At 34.3% G+C, this 18713-nt stretch overlaps 1 protein-coding gene across 1 annotated transcript; it reads right to left on the bottom strand.

Annotated features, from left to right (window-relative positions):
• Positions 1–7300: 7300 nt before the first annotated feature.
• Positions 7301–8458, bottom strand: LOC113228011 (ommochrome-binding protein-like). The gene has a single exon (XM_026461140.1). The coding sequence runs from the start codon at positions 8348–8350 to the stop codon at positions 7535–7537; it is 816 nt and encodes a 271-aa protein (XP_026316925.1). The 5' UTR covers positions 8351–8458; the 3' UTR covers positions 7301–7534.
• Between the last annotated feature and the right edge of the window lie 10255 nt (positions 8459–18713).

The following is an 18713-nucleotide window of genomic DNA, read 5'->3' as shown; positions in this document are numbered from 1 at the left end:
ACAAATTCTTGAAACTTTTCTTGAAACAATATCCTACAACTACCAGTGTTATCAGATGACTGCATTACCTTTCGGCCTGTCCACAGCCTCGCTAATGTTCACGCGAGTCATAAGTTGGATCGCGGCTACCATGAGATCCCAGGAAATCCGCATTATAGCTTACCTAGATGATTTCCTTCTAGCGGATCAAGACTACAAGCGACATGTTCTACAGGCCGAAAAAGTTGTAAAGTCTATAGACTTGGGCTGGATCATAAATTGGGAGAAGTCTGCGCTAACCGCATCTCAAACACAGGAGTATTTAGGAATCTGCTGGAACACAAAGGAAAACATAAAGTACGTAGTAGTAGTACGTATTCTTCATAAAAATATGCAAGTGTAATCTTGGAGGGTCAAGCCTTGGCTAGACCCAAAATATCCCTTTTTATTCCCTTTTGGGGAAAAACGGGTCTATTTTTTTTATATTAGTTTACTGTGCCTCGCAATATAATGCGCCTCACAATTTAATGGACCTCGCAATTTAATGCGCGTCACAATTTAATGCACCTCGCAAATTAATGCGCCTCGCAACTTTATGCGCCTTGCAATGTAATGCACATCGTGTCTTGCTATACATAACTGCAAAATAACTTTGTTATTTCTATAATGGCCAAATATAAGTACATGGCATTTATTGTGGTAGATTATGACGTGCATTCAAAATTGTTTCGATACCTAACATGTGCCCTGGTCAGGTGCATACAGCAACCTAATCAAAACAGTATTATTAACATCGATTGTCCACGACAAAAGATATTTGTCTATCATGTAATACAAACTCATATTCACATTCAGATTGCATTAGTAATGCTTTATTATTATTAAATAGTTATTGAATGAATAAATAATTAATTATAGTTACCCTTTAATAATGTCAATTTAACGATCAAGCACTAGGCCAGCTTGCGTGAAGTTATAGGTAAGTAGTAAGTGTAAGTTACTTATGGTAAACGTATTTATTTAGACTACTCCGGTTATTCTACTTCGAGCCACTTGAGTGTTGTTTATTGTTATTATATTACAAAATTGCACTAGACTACCTTACCACTTAAATAATACCTGTAAGTACTCCTTGGAATACATAAAAGCAATATTTTCCGTTTGGATTCATAAATCCAACACCATACACACATTTTTTTTTTCAGTGTGAAATATCCACTAATCACTTTATTTACTGACGTAAGGTGTAAATTAAATTAAATATACGTCAATAATTGACACTTTAGCGATTATTGATACCCTGATACTTGTAAAGTAGTTACCAGTTCTTATTTTGGTATATTATTACATATCAATTCGCACCAATATGAAATGATTATGTGAATTAAAATATTCGAAGGTATCATCATGTGACCCATACGATTTGATCAACCAGTTTGACCACGATTGACTTTTCTACGAGATATGTGCTTAGACACCCTTGTACTACTTTAAATTCGTCACATAGTTCATCGATATGCTCTAAGGTTCATTGTCACTGTTTCTTTTTGCATCAAGTGCTGTACTGCTTTACTATGGACAGAAGGAGATTCACTTAAAGTGGAAACAATACGAACAGGTATGCTTACCTGCATATCGCTGCTTTTCAAGTATAGCGGTTCAACTTGAAATTGATCTTTTTTTTCTGACATTTATTCAGAAAAGGGAAAATTTTGATGTGAATTAGACTACAAAGTTTTCGTTGGGTATAATAAGAGATTAATGACAACATTGGGGTGGTACTCGTTAACTTTGCGTAGCACACACTATGTGACCTGACATATCACTAGCTTTTGAGATAGGCCGCCATAGTACATAGTTATCAATATATAAGATTAAACCTTGAGACAATTGGAGACCAAACATTGTCAATTTTCATAAACAAGCATAGCTCCTGTCTAAGAGAAACTGTAGAAGTTTGCGCTCCTTTGCATTTTGTGGTCATGTTGATTGCATAACTGATATAACCTATAATTTTCAGTTTTGAGTGCGTACACTGACGTAACTCCAATTTACGAACAACTCATGGATCACTCCTTCGTATTTCATGACCACATAGATTATATCTGGTCCGTCCCAAAAGTATCGAACATTTTTCAGAAAAAATACTTTTATTGAACTTATCGGTACCATACATTAGTACTCTTCAAAATAACACCCTTCAGCATCGATGCACTTTTGTAGGCGAGTTTTCCATGCCCGGAAGGCCCCCTGGAAGACGTCAACGGGTAGGTCCTTCAGCGCCCTCGTCGTAGCTTCTTGGATGTCCTTAATTGTGCCCCAATGCTTGCCTTTGAGCTTCGACTTGATGCTGGGAAACAAGAAGAAGTCTGCCGGGGCGACGTCAGGACTGTAGGGAGGCTGCGGGACCAGCGGGCTTCGTCGGTCACCTCTTCCCTTCCGTCACGGAACATCTTGTGCCACTTCCTGACCGAGGATTCGGACAAGGCTTTGTCCTTGAAGGCCTGTTTAATCATCTCGTTGGTTTCCACAGTATTTTTGCCGAGTAGAACACAAAATTTCACTGCGTACCTCTGTTCTAACGGATCCGTCATCGCGCTACTTTTAAAAACTTCGACGAGGTGTCGTTTAGAGCTCTACGCGAACGCACGTCCTGCCGCTCCAGGTGCTCGGAGCCAACTGGGACCGGTCGCGCTGTATAGGCTACATCCCCCCACCACTTTCTGTTGCCAAGCGGAGCGCTTCCCGCCGTTCGGCAACACTCCCAAAAAAAATGTTCGATACTTTTGGGACGGACCCTGTAAACTGACTTATGATTTTTATAAGTAATTTCCATTACTTATAAAAACATTACAATTTTCACCTTATGGGGCACTCAAGGTGTTTTCACTCCTTCGTATTTGTTGTTCTATTCGGCTAATATTTACAGGCACTATTTGTTGTTGTGTAGTCGGTTTTATCAATATCAACCGTATTTATTGAAAACATTTTTTCTTTTAGATGTTGCTGATTGTACTTTATTATTTCTAACATTACTACTTAATGATAATTACCAAATTATTGCCAACAAACGCTGGGAATGTTGTTATAAATTAGTTTTTTGAAAGGACAGAGTAAACCAGTCATTCAATGAGTAGGTATCTAGTAATTTAATATAGTAACAAAAATGTTTACTTAAATGTAAACAAAATGTGAGCTGCTGCTTACACAAAAATGCGATTTGCAGGCCATGTCTAATTAGCAAAGAAAGTATTTGCACTGCTGAATTAATAGCATAAAGTTGGTCAAAATTTATTTGCTTTTATTTTTTTTGTTACATATGTTTAACATGAAGTTTGTTTAAATTGCAAGCAACAAATCTACTCTGGATATCAATTCCCCTGTAAAGTCACTCACATATTACGTATAATCGTATGGGAACATCGTAATTTGTAGTTCATATGTAATTACGCAATGTAAGTTAGCAATTTCAATACAGGCAATACAAACTACACAACAATGAGAATATTTTTTTTTGTAAGTATTAGCAGGCACTTGTGTTTTTGGCTAGTTTAGTAGCCAACGGTATCAGTTTGTTCATATCATTTGTCGAGCTAATAGAATACGACACGGGTGTAGTACACCATGGTATGCGGCTAACATGTTATTTAATGGACAATCATTTCAACTCACGCATGGCATATACTTCCAATAGGCAGATATTATATTTATATGTATTAGTGAAATGGATTCTAATGATTTGAAATCGTGATACATATCTCCACTTCTTTCTTTTTTTTTTAACAAAATTGAGTCGGAGCTGATAACCTCGACGACATTTCGAAATATTATTAATTCTACTCACGTTATTTATCCTCGTCGCCATTTGTGGCGTTTACGCTACTTAGGGATAGCTCAACGAAACAACATGTGTTTACTTCACGTACACGTGCGATACGTCCGCTCACACCACTATCTAGTGTCGTAGTGCGGCAACGGCGGGCCGCAGTGTAAACTTATATTGTCTAATGTATATAGTATATAGTACAATTATGTGCTTACACTACAGATTCAACCTATTGAAATCGAACATAAAACGAGATCGAGGATGTCCGCAACTAAAGTAAAATAACACACTGTGCTCTGTCTGACCTGCCCCCCCGATTTAGAATTCTTCGATATTTTAACTTAATCGTCCGATTGGATATCGTTCTCGAATCGAAGAGCGTTTTCCGGGCTATTCAGAACATTCGAGTTAAACCGTCGATTCGGATTCGAATACGATATCGTTATCCAATAGTGTTTACGGAGTAGTCGGTGAAATAGATTATAAGAAAAATGAAAATTCTTTTTATTAATTTTTAAGACTTTATGGCCTAAAATATAAGTACCTATGAATTAGTCTTACATTAAAATAAATTAAATAATTGAATTAATATAATAATGAATAAAATAATTAAATTAAAGGTAGTTAAGTTTGGGACGACTGTTTTAATTTTCTCTAAAATGGTAAAAATTGATAATTTTGAGCTCTACGAACATTGTAAATTAGATAAATACTTACTGGTATTGATAATTAACTACATCAGAGAAAATATGAAAAGTACTTACTTAGAAAAATCGACGAAAGGAAAGAGAACGTATTCAAAATAATGTCCTCCCTCAGCACTTCAAACGATTATATTTTTTTACCATAAACGAACCTGAGTCCTTCTCGATGTTCTATGGGTACCTGAAGGATGTGTGCGGGCCATAGTAGTGTAGTTAACAACGTTGAAGGTCGTACAAAAACTCTCTTATAAAAATACTTTCAATGCGCAGGTAATTAGAAAAATATTTTTGTCAAAAATATTTAGTATTCTATTAATATTGGACAATTAAATCAAAATACATTACACGTATTCGACGTGTGCTTAATGTATTTATAAAGTAAGTATGTTTGTATTTAATATTTTAGTTTTTTTTATTTTAACATTTATCAGGAAAAGCAGGAAATGGACGCCGAAGGAGGTGAGATTTGGGACAGTTTATTCAGGTTTATTTTGTTAACAACAAAATGTTATTTTGGTTACAGAATAACCATAAGTACTACATGCATGTAAGCAACACACTCTCATGTCTCATATATTTTATAAACAATATACATATTCTATGAAAAAAATGTGAAATTTACATAGGACGCAGAATATGCACGAAACGGAAGAAGCACCCTACTTATCGGAACTTACCCTAACGATGCATAGCTGAAATAACATTAAACTATTTCAATATTCTAAAACTAGGTTATAGTTTTATAAGACATCTCAAAAAAATATTTTGTCTCCTTAGCCGCGTTTTATTTAGCGGACGGCAGAATACCAGATAAGATAATACAGGGTATAATATACGGTATGTATATACCCAAGCATACAAAATGTGTTATGTGCCTTTCATATTTGGATGAATTAAATTCTGTGATGCTAAGATTAATTTATTTTCATTTGAGTAGTTTCGCATTTGCCGTCGGACCGTCCGTTGCCTTACTGGACTCGGCAGCAATATAAATTGAAATCCATTTCGCCACTAACAGGTTGATTATATTAATGCCTAGCTTCTGGAATTCAGCGAAGCTTAACCAATTTTTTAGAAACCCTACTAACTTTTCCATCTACTTATTAGAAATGAATATTTTATTTATTGTATGTTACCACATATTTAGTTTTCAATGACATTTTTAGTCGCGGTACGTATCAAGCCGTGGTGGCCTGATGGTTTGACCTACCGCCTCTCAAGCAGAGGCCGTGGAATCGAGTCCGGGCTCGCACCTCTGAGTTTCTCGCAATTTTTTTTGCGAAATTTAATTTAAAATTTACCATGAGCATTTCGGTAAAGGAAAACATCGTGATAAAACCTGCACGTCGAAGAAGGTTCGCGACCCTCGGAAAACGTGTGAAGTCCCCAGAACCTATAAATTAATAAAGATATGATAAATGTTTATTAAAATTTATTAAAATATCTATTAAAATTGCATTTGAATTATAGTTGTGTGTTTTATGCCTTCAATATAATACAATACACTTCACACATCTATACATTAGAGAATACGTCAGAAAAATAAGACTTTTGGAGAGCACTTTTGCTTCAAAAATCAAATACACTAAAAATCTATAGACTTTACCTCATCCCTATGAGAAACGTCAAATGAAATAAGAATCCTGTAAGAGTCTAATATACTACGATATCAGTGCTGCTAATTGTACTAATTTTATTTATGTTAAGTTCATATTTTCTTTGTAAGAATCAAAATCCCCTATTTTGGTTCTTACAAAAAAATATGAATTTTTATTTTTTTTATTTTTTTTATTTGGGGTAGCAACAGCCAACAGATTATAAAATAAGCTTAAATTAGGTACAATTTAAATAAGGCCAATGACTGCCAACCCTTGTTACAATTCTTGATTGTATTTATAATTATAGCAACTTATAACAATGAACTTAACATATAAATGTATTTTTGGGCTTCTGATAGGTAACCCCAAGCCGTAAAACGACTACTACAGTATTTTGTTATAATTTTCAAGTTTTTATTGAATGCCATTGCGTCATCTATGAGGAATTTATGTTTTCAGTATTTTGTTAGTTATTAGTAACATTTAACAAAATATATTTTGTTGTAATCATTAATATAAAGATCGAACACAGAAAAAATTCCTTCGATCCGGTCGGATTCGACGTCTTCTTGCATACCGTGCCAGACGCTATACCTACAAATTAAGCCACGAACGAACCAACGGACCCAACGAATTTTTCTATGTGCTTGCGTTGTGTCTTTGTATTTTGGTTTTTCAACGACTTTTTAGTCGTAGCGCCATCTATGAGAAATCTATGAAAGATTTATCAGCCAGTTAGTACCTTTACAGCTACTAGTCCTGGCGAGAGATGTCGCTATTCACTGTATTTTAAATTTTTATTGAATTAATATTCAATTATTTTTTGTGTAATTACTCCACTAGTTTGTTGTAATCATTAATACAAAGATCGAACACTCAGAAAAAATTCCTTCGATCCGTTCGGATTCGAGCCGACGTCTTTTGCATACCGTGCCCGACGCTATACCAACTAAGCCACGGAACGAACTTTCTTTCTAAATTAATTTCTAGATGTTTAAATCGCTTGTAGTTCGAACAATTGAAATTGACATAACGTATCTCTTTCTGTCTTTTGTGCATGCAATGTCTAGGAAAAGGACAGTTACCAATTTAATTATTTTCACTGCTTTTGTAATTTATATTTACGATTAATTTAAATATAAATCAAATAATACAACAGCTGTACAAAATAACACTTTTAAATGAGAACTACATATATTTGCTTAATGAAAATATGACACAAAATCCTGTTTTTTCACATTACTTCAGTAATTTTTACAAGTTTTTATTATCTGGTACTGCATGATTGACAAGCGCGCTTTCAGTCGACCAAACGAAAGGTGACGCGCGATTAACGCCCTGTGTGTGATTTTAACGCTCTACAAGTTCGGACACTTTTTAGCGCCGATGTCCATTTGTTGGTAAACAATGGTGCTTACAAAAAAACTCTAAAAGTTTTTATTCACGAATACCGGATTATGTTGGCGAATTAATTTAACCACAGATCGTTCATCACTGTAAACCATATTGTTATCTTTATCGAAAGCTAATCCAAAAATATTTTCCATAGGTATCGTTTTCACTACGTGTCGTTGTGCCATATCGATCGTATAAATTCCATCCTGAGCTATAAGATATGGTAACCCGTTTATATCGGCTGTCATCCCGCGAAAGTGTGCAACTGTAGAGGCACCACCAAAAGTAATCGGTATCGTTGTTCCTTTTCGTAACATGTACACTCCCGAGGAGTTCACAAACAATATATCTTCAAAGTTGTTAAGGAGAAAATGTTGTATGCCATAACCATTCAATTCCTTAATGCTTGTTTTCCCGCCATTCTTCCAAACGAAAAGATTTTGAGTGGCCGTTTCTACAAAGTAGAGATATTTGTGGAAATACATGTCGAAAATATCCACACCACTTAAGATGGCTGGCCTATAGACATCAAATGTCCTATAATTGAATTCGAATATGCCGTCGCTACCTCCGAGATAAACAGCGCCTTCTGGTTCGACGGCGCTCGCAAAACCATTTTGAATACCTGGTATAATTGCATTTAATCCTGTGTCAAGATCTAGAACGACTAAGTGGAAGCTTTGATCAGAAAACTCGTCTGCATTTATACAAAAGAAAAGGGTATTACTCAGTCGATCTATTGATAATTTAGAAGGAACGTTAGCATCAGCTAAAATAATATGTTTATTGTAAGCACCACCTTTAATCACTTTCACTTGTTCAAATTTCACTTTAGGTTGACGTTGCATTATGAATTTGGTACAGACAACATGTTTTATACAAAATTTTATTTCCTAATTTTCCATTTTTTCCTAAATACTGTAAACACAAAGAATAGACATTTCTTCTTCTTTATGCTTACTAACGGTGCCCTTTTTAGGACATCGCCAACGACAAATTTGTAAAAATTATGAAAAAATATTCATGATGAATGAGTTCTTTGAATTTTTATCTATGGACTAGGCTTGTGTTGTTTATGAACTAGGGTTTGTTATGAATAAATTTCTGACACTGACCGAAAGGAATTAGTTCCTTGTGCACAATCTTAATAGTTCACATGTCTTTTAGTTTAGTAGGAACTTTTTGGGTTTGCGGAGCCACAGACGCGAGGGTATCTTAATAGTTCACCTGTCTTTTTAGTTCTTTCAGTTTATAGACGCGAGGCGAGGCGGCGCGAACGAGGCAATTAATGGACTACCATTACTTTTAGCACAAGTTCGAGTCGAGTGAAACACATGTCTGAACCTTGCTAGTTCGTTTAAGACTCAAATATAAACTTATAATTATGTACAACTTTAAAAAAAAAATAATAAAAAACTTTTTATTCAATTTGGCCAACTTCTGCTGCCCCGATTTTTTCTTCCTGTATAATAAAATCATTCTTATAAGAAACTGAGTCTATTACCATAAAAAATTAGTTAATTTTATTCATATTGTATGAAAATAATGTTATGAAATTTGACCAACTTCTGCTGTTCCGATTTTTTCATGGTATGGGCATGAAATGATCCCTTCATAAAACTGAGTCTACGCACTAAAAAAATTTGATCAATTTTATTCATTTTTATGGACAACCCACGCTTGACCAAAAAATGTAATGCCAAAATTTTTTTCACAAAAAAAGATTAAATTGTTCCTAAGATAGTTTCCTTGTATCTTCTTTAAAACACTCTCTAGATAAAAGTAAGATTATAACGGAAAATTTTAAAAAGAAATTACAAAGAAAATAACAGCTGTAAACATGAAAGATCTTTTTTTTTTCAATTTTTTCAATTCAAAAGTACAAAAAGTATCTATAACAGCATATTAAGTAATCAGTGCCTATAGCAAAGAGCGAAAACAATAAAACATTCCTATTTAACAATTGTCGTTCATACAGATCATTTCATTACGTGTCCTTCAAAAACCGGAAAGGTTCCCATTCCTTCCCAATTCCCAGTTTCCATTGAAATAGGGAACTTGAAGTAAAGGAACTAAAACATTGAATTAGTTCATTTGTCCGAATAAACTAAATGGGATCGCTCTGTGTAATGACCCAGCAGGCACAAGTTTACTACGGACTATTTTAGCAAACCTAAGAGTTTCATGACAATTAACCTCGGAGGATGGAAAAAAATAGTCTAAGCAAATAACAGACAAGATGACAATTCTTTACTGCGGAACGTAAAGAGTTTATCGCAATTTTAAGTGATAGTAATGAGGTCAAAATGATGGTCATTAGAATGTATTTTAGGGGAACCATATTATTTTTACTATATTAATGACAAAATTGACAGGTGTATTTATTTGCGTTGAAATGTGTGTTTATATTTGCAGCTATCTCGGACAGATAAAAATGATTAAAGATGCCGAAGAAAACTAAGCAAATAAAAGAACAGAAACAAAAGCACGATCGAGAAAAAATTTGTAGAATAAATAAAAACGACATTATGAAAAGAAAAAGTAAGAAAATGTTATACCGCTTTTAGTATATATCTTTCCACTGAATAGCCATACTGAAGTATTCCCTCTGGAATAAGGCCCCCTGAATTAACCAACTCAAAATCCATTGCCTCGACCATCTATGAACTGCCCCGACGAAAGCAATTCTTCGAAAACTTAGCTACCGCCACAAAAAACCAATAGGATTACCAAAGAATGACATAGAAAAACTACATAGAAAAAATAATAAAGAAGAGGATGCAATTCAGCAAACGCTGTATGGAGTAATGAAAAATAAGAAGAAAATTAAAAAAAAGCTTATGTTTGGGGAATTTTTTTCTAGAAGTATCAAAAAATGCTACAACGGGTAACAGAAAAGGGCAAACGTAAATTTATTCATACCCTTATGACCGAAAAAAAAACAAAAACTTTTAATACAGACAAAATTATAGTACGGGAGAAAAAGGAAAAAAGACAGGTAGAATAGAAGATAGTTTGGTGAAATTACAGGCACATGGGACTTGTCAAAAAATTGAATAAAGCTGCTAATGACAGAATTTTACGACGATGATGTAGTGACTAGAATTGCAGCAGATATACAGAAATAGCTTTATTTTTTTATGATTAGCCAATACTATCATGATTATCATGATATTCATGATCGACATTGTCGATCGACAATGTCGATTTGGGAGCCTACAGACATAATCGACATTGTCGATCGACAACGAGAGTTATAGACGTTTCCGAGTTGTTTGGGAGAGCTTATTGAGAATGTGGCATTAATTTCTAAATCCAAGATAGTTGCCAAGAATTTTCAAAAATTTGTTTTTAACCGACTTCAAAAAAGGAGGAGGTTCTCAATTCGACTGTATGTTTTTTTTGTATGTATGTTACGCGATAACTCCGGTATTTGTGAACCGATTTTCATGATTCTTTTTCTGTCGGAAAGGGGGTACTTCCATAGTGGTCTCATTTCATTTTGAAGAAAATCATCCACCTCTAAGGGTTCAGGCATGAAGATTCATTTTTATAAATAGTGCCTAAATTTTACTTAGGAGCCATTATTTTAATGGTTGATTTTGCTATTTCTCAAATTCAAGACGTTTTTCTCTCAATATACTTTGAGTAGTGAGAACCGATTTTATTATCTCCAGTGTCAAGTACTGTATAGTGGCGAATTTAAGGATATTTCAATAAAACTTAGCAAATAGACGTAATTCTACGTACTTTTGAGGTCGGTTTTTTTAGTACTCTGTACTGAGATTATTGGTAATCCTTCTGGAAATGGCATTTATATCTGAATATATGATGGCTGACAAGACTTTTAGCATTTCTAAATACCAGATGGCGGGCACGATTTCTCAAATAATGGCAAGTTGGGTATCATTTTCGAGATACTTGGGGGTGCTCTGTACGAATATAGCACTTATAATAAGCAAGATAAGCAAGATAGCGGACACGATTTTTCAAAAAAATGCAATATGGGTATCGTTTTCGAGGCATTTGGGGGTGCTCATTACGAATATAGCACTTGTTTGTAAATCCAAGATGGCAGACACGATTTTTCGAAAAATGGCTAGTTGGGCATCGTTTTCGAGGTATTTAGAGGTGCTCATTACGAAATCAGAAACATTTATTTATTGTATGAATTGGTAAAATACAGGTGTTACTTACAAGTTATTAGATCTACAATTCTTACCTAAATCAGGCGTACAATGTCTTAAAATTACAATTCAATTAAAATTTATTACAACTTAAATGTCAAAAATTAAAATTATAATTAAGTTAGTTATACAATTGTCAAATATTTGATGTCTTTATATAAAATTCGTTAAGATTGTAAAAAACTTTGTCAATTAACCATGTTTTTAAACAAGCTTTAAATTTATCACCATTTAAACATTTCATTTCCATTGGAAGTCTGTTATAAATTCTAATCGCTGTTACATAGGTGCTGCGGTCAAAGATCGTGCTGTTTATTTTAGGGAGGACAAGACGGTCCTTGTTTCTGACGTTAACGGAATGTACATTTTTTTTTGTAAAGAAGTTACTGTGATTACGTACAAAAAGACATATTTCCAAAATATATATTCCTGTTAAAGTCTGGAAACCCTTATCTTTGTACAGACTTCTTAGAGAATAGTCACTGGGTTTACTATAGATTATGCGTAAGCATTGTTTTTGTATTGTGAATATTTTAACCGCATTGACAGAGTTTCCCCGAAAAATGACACCATACATTAATAATAGGTATACGTTCCCGTAATATGCGTTTTTTGCAACTTCAACCGACGCTACATCGACCAATACAGATAAAGCGTAGCAATAACTACCAAGCTTGTTATTTAGCACATATATGTGATGTTTCCAATTTAAATTTTTATCTATAGTAATACCAAGAAATTTAGTTGTGTTTACCTCATCAATAACGTCATTTTCATAAGTTATGTGTAAATCTAAGTCAATTTTTTTGTAATTACCAAACTGCATATATTTTGTTTTAGAATTATTTATTTTTAAATTTAGTGATTTAAGTCAGGTAATAAGACCGTTCAATGTATTGTTTATGTCAAATTCGTAGTCAATTTTTGTTTTTCCGTTATTAGTAAATAATATTGTGACACCATCAGCGAACATAATAGGTATACAGCGTGCATAACACTGAGTAAGATGTGACAGTTAATTTATATATATAATAAAGAGAAGAGGACCCAGTACCCTGTGTACAGTTCCCTGTGGCACTCCCAATATATTTCTTAAGTATGTTGATCTGGCCTCTTGCACGCATTTATTGCTAAATACGGTCAGACATAGTGCTTGTTTACGTTCCGATAGGTAACTACGTATTAAATCATTTACTACGCCTCGAATACCACATTTGTCAAGTTGTTTTAGCAAGATAGAGTGTATAACACAGTCGAACGCTTTTGTCATGTCCAAGAAAAGTGCAATACCGTCTTTTTTAAGATTTATAGCTTCCCACAAACTATGTAGAAATGTAAAAATGGATAGAGATGTTGATCTCATTTTACGAAATCCAAATTGAAACTGACTAAATATGTTACGTTTATCTAAAAAGTTTGTTATTCTTTTGTAGATAAATATATAAATATTTTAGAGGAATTCGGAAGAAGAGCTATAGGCCTATAATTTTCTGAGACTTCTTTGGAACCTTTTTTATGTAAAGGTTTTATTAATGATATCTTCATTTTATCAGGAAAGTAACCTGTTTGTAGCATTAAATTAATTATATGTACTAGTGGCAATATAATAATGTCAACACAAGTCTTTATCACTTGCATTGAAATACCATCGTCACCACAACTTCGTTTACTTTTAATAGTTTTAATTATATGTCGAACTTCCTGTTCATCAACTGGATTCAAATATACGCTCTTACTTTCATGTTCTTGGATAGATTTGTAATTATTAACAAAATTGGAATTAAAACTTTGTGTAACATAATGTCTATTTAAATGTTCAGCTATTTGTGAAGGGTCAGTTATATTTCCTTGATCGGTTTGTAAATGTTTGATTGTTGTTGGTATTTCGTTTGTAGTTGTAGTATTCTGTTTAAGTGTATTCCAAGTGGATTTAGTTTTATTTGTACTTTTGGTTATGTAATTTATGTTCGTTTTGCGTTTAGAATGTCGTATAGTGGATCTAAGTATTTTTTTATATTTATTGTAATGTGAAATAGTAGAATCGGACCTATATTTTTGGAATTCAACGAAAAGTTGACGCTTGCGTTTGCTAGAAATTTTAATACCTTTTGTTTTCCAATGTGGTTTCTTTCTGAAGGTCACTTTACATTTTTCTATCGGAAAACACAAATCGTATACAGTTTTGAATATATCAATAAATACATTATATGCCTCCTTGGGATGAGTTTGCTCAAATACCTCATGGAACTTGATTTGAGAAATATATTTCATAAATATGTCAATGTAATTATTCAATTTTTCTTCTATAAACATACAAATGTCTGACAGAAAAGCTAGCGGAACAAGGAAATTTCAGCATTTGTGCCGTATGATCGGATATACCCAGATTTAATACTTCTGCTTTACATTTACTGAAATTTGTAACAATGTTGTCAATACAAGTCTGAGAGTGCGATGTAATACGTGTAGCTTTAGTAACTCTGCATCTGAATTTATGTATGCTAAGGATTTCCAGGAAACGTGACGTAAGGTTATCCTTTTGGAAAAGGTTAATATTGAAATCACTCACTAACACTATTTTATTATTTAAATTTCTATGTTTTCTGGTCAATTTGAATAAGAGACATTCAAGCCGATCAAAAAAGATGGTAAAATGTTTACCAGACCTGTATAGGCCTACTATTATTGTTTTCAAGGCAGGAATATTTACCCCACAACACTCGAAATTTTCCTCTACAGCAAATTCATGTAACCATTCCAGTTTATTAAAATGTATAGTATTTTTAACGAAAATGCATACTCCACCCCGTCTGTGATTTTTCCTGCAAAAAAAATTCCGCTAATTTATAACTTTCTATATGTACACAAGACTGATCGCCATTTTTTAGGAACGTTTCGCTGAAACATAGTACATCCGGAGCCGTATCTGCGAGCGAATCTATGCAAATGTCAATTTCATTTAGTTTCGAGCGAATACTTAACATGTTTAAAGTAGTCCGTTATCCTTGTCTGGGAAGAATCTTTTGAATTAGTCGGTTTAGATATTTTTGAAATATTACATGTGCGATTTAAAGATGAGATCATTGCTGAGTGCATGTTATGAATTTTATATTTACGATTGTTATAATTTAAATATGTTCTATTATAATCCCTAGTATTGATATATTTGTTCAACGCAAGCACTTTGCCCACAGAACCCTTGCACTTAGTCAACGAATGTGGCAATTATTTCTAAATCCAAGATGGCGGACACGATTTTCCAAATATATGCAATATGGATATCATTTTCGAGGTACTTGGTGGTGCTCATTACGAATGTAGCACTTATTTCTAAATCGAAGATGGCAGTTCGTGCGTAATGCGCTCGGCGTGCGGACGCATTTAAACTCTTTAGTGTTGGTTTTCTGACGGATCGTGTATCAGTGCAAAATGGTTCAATGCAAAAAATGTAGACAGTTTTTGGCGATGAGAAAAGATGAGACTGTGAAGTGTAAAGGTGGATGTGGAGCAGCTTACCACAAAAAATGCGTGAGGAATATAAAAAGTTTGGAACAAAAAGAAGTGTGTGAGGAGTGCTCAAAGAAGATAGATAGTCCTGGAAGTGGCGCAAAGCCGAGAAACATAGCAATGGACCCGTCTGAGCTAACCGTCGAATCACTCCTAAAGGAAATGAATAATAAATTGGAAGTAATCTATAAAATGGAAAAAAATCTGGAGGAACTTAAAAACACGGTAGACTTTTACTCCGAAAAGTATCAGGAGTTGATAGAATTCAAGGAAGATGCGAATAAAAAAATTAAGTCCCTGGAACAAAAAAACGTATACCTACAGAAGTGTAATGATGCATTAGAAGAGAGAATAGAAGATCTAGAAATTAAAGACAAGGAATCAAATATAGAATTAGCAGGACTGGAGATTCCAAATCACGAAGATCTCCGTAAAACTGTTGAAAACATAGCTGATAAATTAGAGCTGGATCCAAGAGATATAATGGAAGTCAAGAGGGTAGGAAGAGAAAAAAAAGAGGCCACAAAGCCCCAGCCCGTCGTCATTACGTTGAAATCGAAAGGCTGCCGGGACCTGTGGCTGGCGGCTAAGAAGACCGTTATAACTAACAAAGACATATTCAACAACGGGAACACAAAAAGAATATTCATTAATGAGGATCTACCTAGATTTAAGCGGCAGCTATTTTGGTCTGCGAAAAATGAGCTGAAGGATAACTGGCGGTATATATGGATTCAAAATTCAAATATCCTTGTTAGAAAAGAACACGAACCTAAAATTTACAGAATAAGAAGCTATAAGGATATTGACAACTTAAAACAACAAACGTAATAGCGACTGGCTGCGCGGCTACTCTATGTGGTTACAAGTACTACAAAATTCACAGATCAGAGCGATAATATAGATAATAATTTAGAATACAAAAGGTTTAAAGGATTTCAAGAATGGAGTAACGATCAGGAACATTTTGAAAATCAAATCCATATTTTACACCTTAACATTCGCTCATTAAGAAAACATTTTAATGAATTTACAGTATTATTAGATCAAAGCAAGAATGCGATAGATATCATAATACTAACAGATATTAACGTCAAAAGCGAGGAAATACCGTTTTATGCAATTAATGGCTATGACATCTGCGCCAACACAAGAAAAACTCAAAGAGGTGGAGGAGTGCTAATTTACTATAAGAAACATCTACAGATGGACTTAGAATTTTTAAAAACCACAGCTTGTGAAGGCGTAAAGGGAAAATTGATTTATAACAAAAGAGTATTGCACATTATTGCTTTATACCGGCCGCCTCAAATGAATAAAATTTTATTTCTAGATCAGTTAAGAATAATTCTACAAGATATTCCGAGTAGTGAAGATTTAATCGTTATTGGTGACGTCAACATAGATTTGTTTAGACCAAAGAATCGTTCCTACGTATCTAGCTACAAAAACATGTTGTGTGAACAGGGCCTTTTCTCTGCAATACCGGACACTGAGATAACGCGGCAAGCGATAGTGGAAGAGCGGGCGGACGAGTCATGCATCGATCACCTGTGGGTGCGAGTGAGACAATGCGGCCTCGGCATGCATGCTGCGCCTGCGACTGCGTTTGTTATCGAAAGTGGTATATCGGATCACCACATTATAGGTATTGCATTAAATTTGAATATTAAACGTACTTGTGATGAAAAGTGTGGTGACCGTAAATTAGTAATTAATGAAAAGTTGGTGCGAGATAAGCTTACTACGTACGATTGGTCTCAACTGTTAAGTGTTATGTGTCCTATAATGTTGTATCAGCAGTTATTTTATGTGTTTAATAGTATTTATGATCAATGTAAATTTGAAAAGTCGGTTAGTCATAAACGGGAAACTCAACCATGGGTGACTCGAGATTTGTATAAAATGCTAGTTAAAAGGGATACGTTATTTAGAGCATGGAAAAGGTCACCTCATAATATGAATAAAAGGCTTGAATACACAAAATTTAGAAATAGAGTAAATAAATTAATTAATACGGCAAAAAATAAACATAGAAAATCGGAGATTTTAAATTGTAAAGGGCATTACAGGAAAATCTGGTCAAATATAAATAATTGGTTGGGGCGGGTAAAGAGTAGTCTTGATAGTATAATTATAAAATACTTAGGTAAAACAGAGAATGTATACAATATCTGTTGTGAATTTACCAAAACATTTACTAAAGAAATATTAACTATTAAGCATGTATGTAATATTAAGTTTTTACACAGACGATCGTATGTAACCAAAAATAACGTCTCTTTTAGATATGTAAAAGTCACACCGCACGATATTGAGAAAATAATTAATACTCTAAGTTCTAAGAAAGCACCAGGTTTAGAAAACATAAGAGTACAAGATTTAAAACTTATAAAAAATCAAATTAGTCCTGTATTAGCAAACTTTATTAACTTAAGCCTATCATCAGGATTATATCCAGACTTGTTAAAAAAAAGCCATTATACGGCCGATTTATAAAGCAGGTAGCCACTACGACTATACAAATTATAGGCCAATTGCTATTTTGTCTGTCATTAACAAAATCGTCGAAAAAGTAATTGTCGGTCAAGTCAGTATGTTTTTGGAGCGGCATAACTTATTAACAGACCACCAGCATGGGTTTAGGAGAGGACGCAGCACAGCCACGGCCTTGACCCATTTTTCGGAGGTGATTAACGAAAGCTTAAATAGTGGGAAACAGGTGCTATGCCTTTTCATTGATTATAAAAAGGCATTTGATACCCTTGACCATAATGTTTTAGTGCAAGCTATGGAGGAATGCGGCATTGGCGGACCCACAAACGCGTGGTTTAAAAATTACCTAACTAATAGAACAATCCAAACCGCGATTGGGGGTACTAAAGGTGCTGAGGCGAGGGTGACGCTCGGCGTGCCGACCGGCTCGGTGTACGGGCCAGTCGGTTACATAATGTTTGTAAACAGTGTCGTTAATGTTGTGCAAAAGTGCAAGGTTTTTATGTATGCCGATGACATGTGCCTATTTTATGCTTCAAAGAATATGGAAGAGGCACGCTGTCAGCTGCAGAATGATTTTGAAAACATAATAAAATGGGCACATGACAATGGCATCATAATTAATGTAAAAAAAACCAAGTGCCTACATATATACTCGCCATACAACCGAATAGCTAAAACAGTGGATTATACACAGATTGGCATTGTGGGACATACTTATGACTGTTTGCATAGGAATAAATTAGACTGTGATTGTGCATTTCTAGATTATGTAGACCGATGTAAATACTTAGGCTTACTAGTGGACCATAACTTCAATTTTAAATTTCATATAGAGGAACTGTGTAAGAAACTAAGAATAGTGCTGGGCAAAATCTATCAACTGAAAAAAGTGGTGAGTAAAGAAGTATTATTAGTTGTTTACTACGCGCTGGCGGATTCATTAATTAATTACGGGTTAAATGTGTACGGCCGCACCTTCAGTACCTACATAAAAGACATAGGGAATCTACAAACTGGA

Source organism: Hyposmocoma kahamanoa, unplaced genomic scaffold (genome assembly GCF_003589595.1).
Source record: "Hyposmocoma kahamanoa isolate Upper Pololo Valley unplaced genomic scaffold, ASM358959v1 220, whole genome shotgun sequence".
Classification (NCBI taxonomy): domain Eukaryota; kingdom Metazoa; phylum Arthropoda; class Insecta; order Lepidoptera; family Cosmopterigidae; genus Hyposmocoma; species Hyposmocoma kahamanoa.
The sequence above is the reverse complement of the archived record's forward strand: the minus strand, read 5'-3'. Positions and strand labels throughout refer to the sequence as shown.

Excerpts from the sequence above, each read along its gene's own strand:
- LOC113228011 (XM_026461140.1), bottom strand. The coding sequence starts at position 8,350 with ATGCAACGTCAACCTAAAGTGAAATTTGAACAAGTGAAAGTGATTAAA.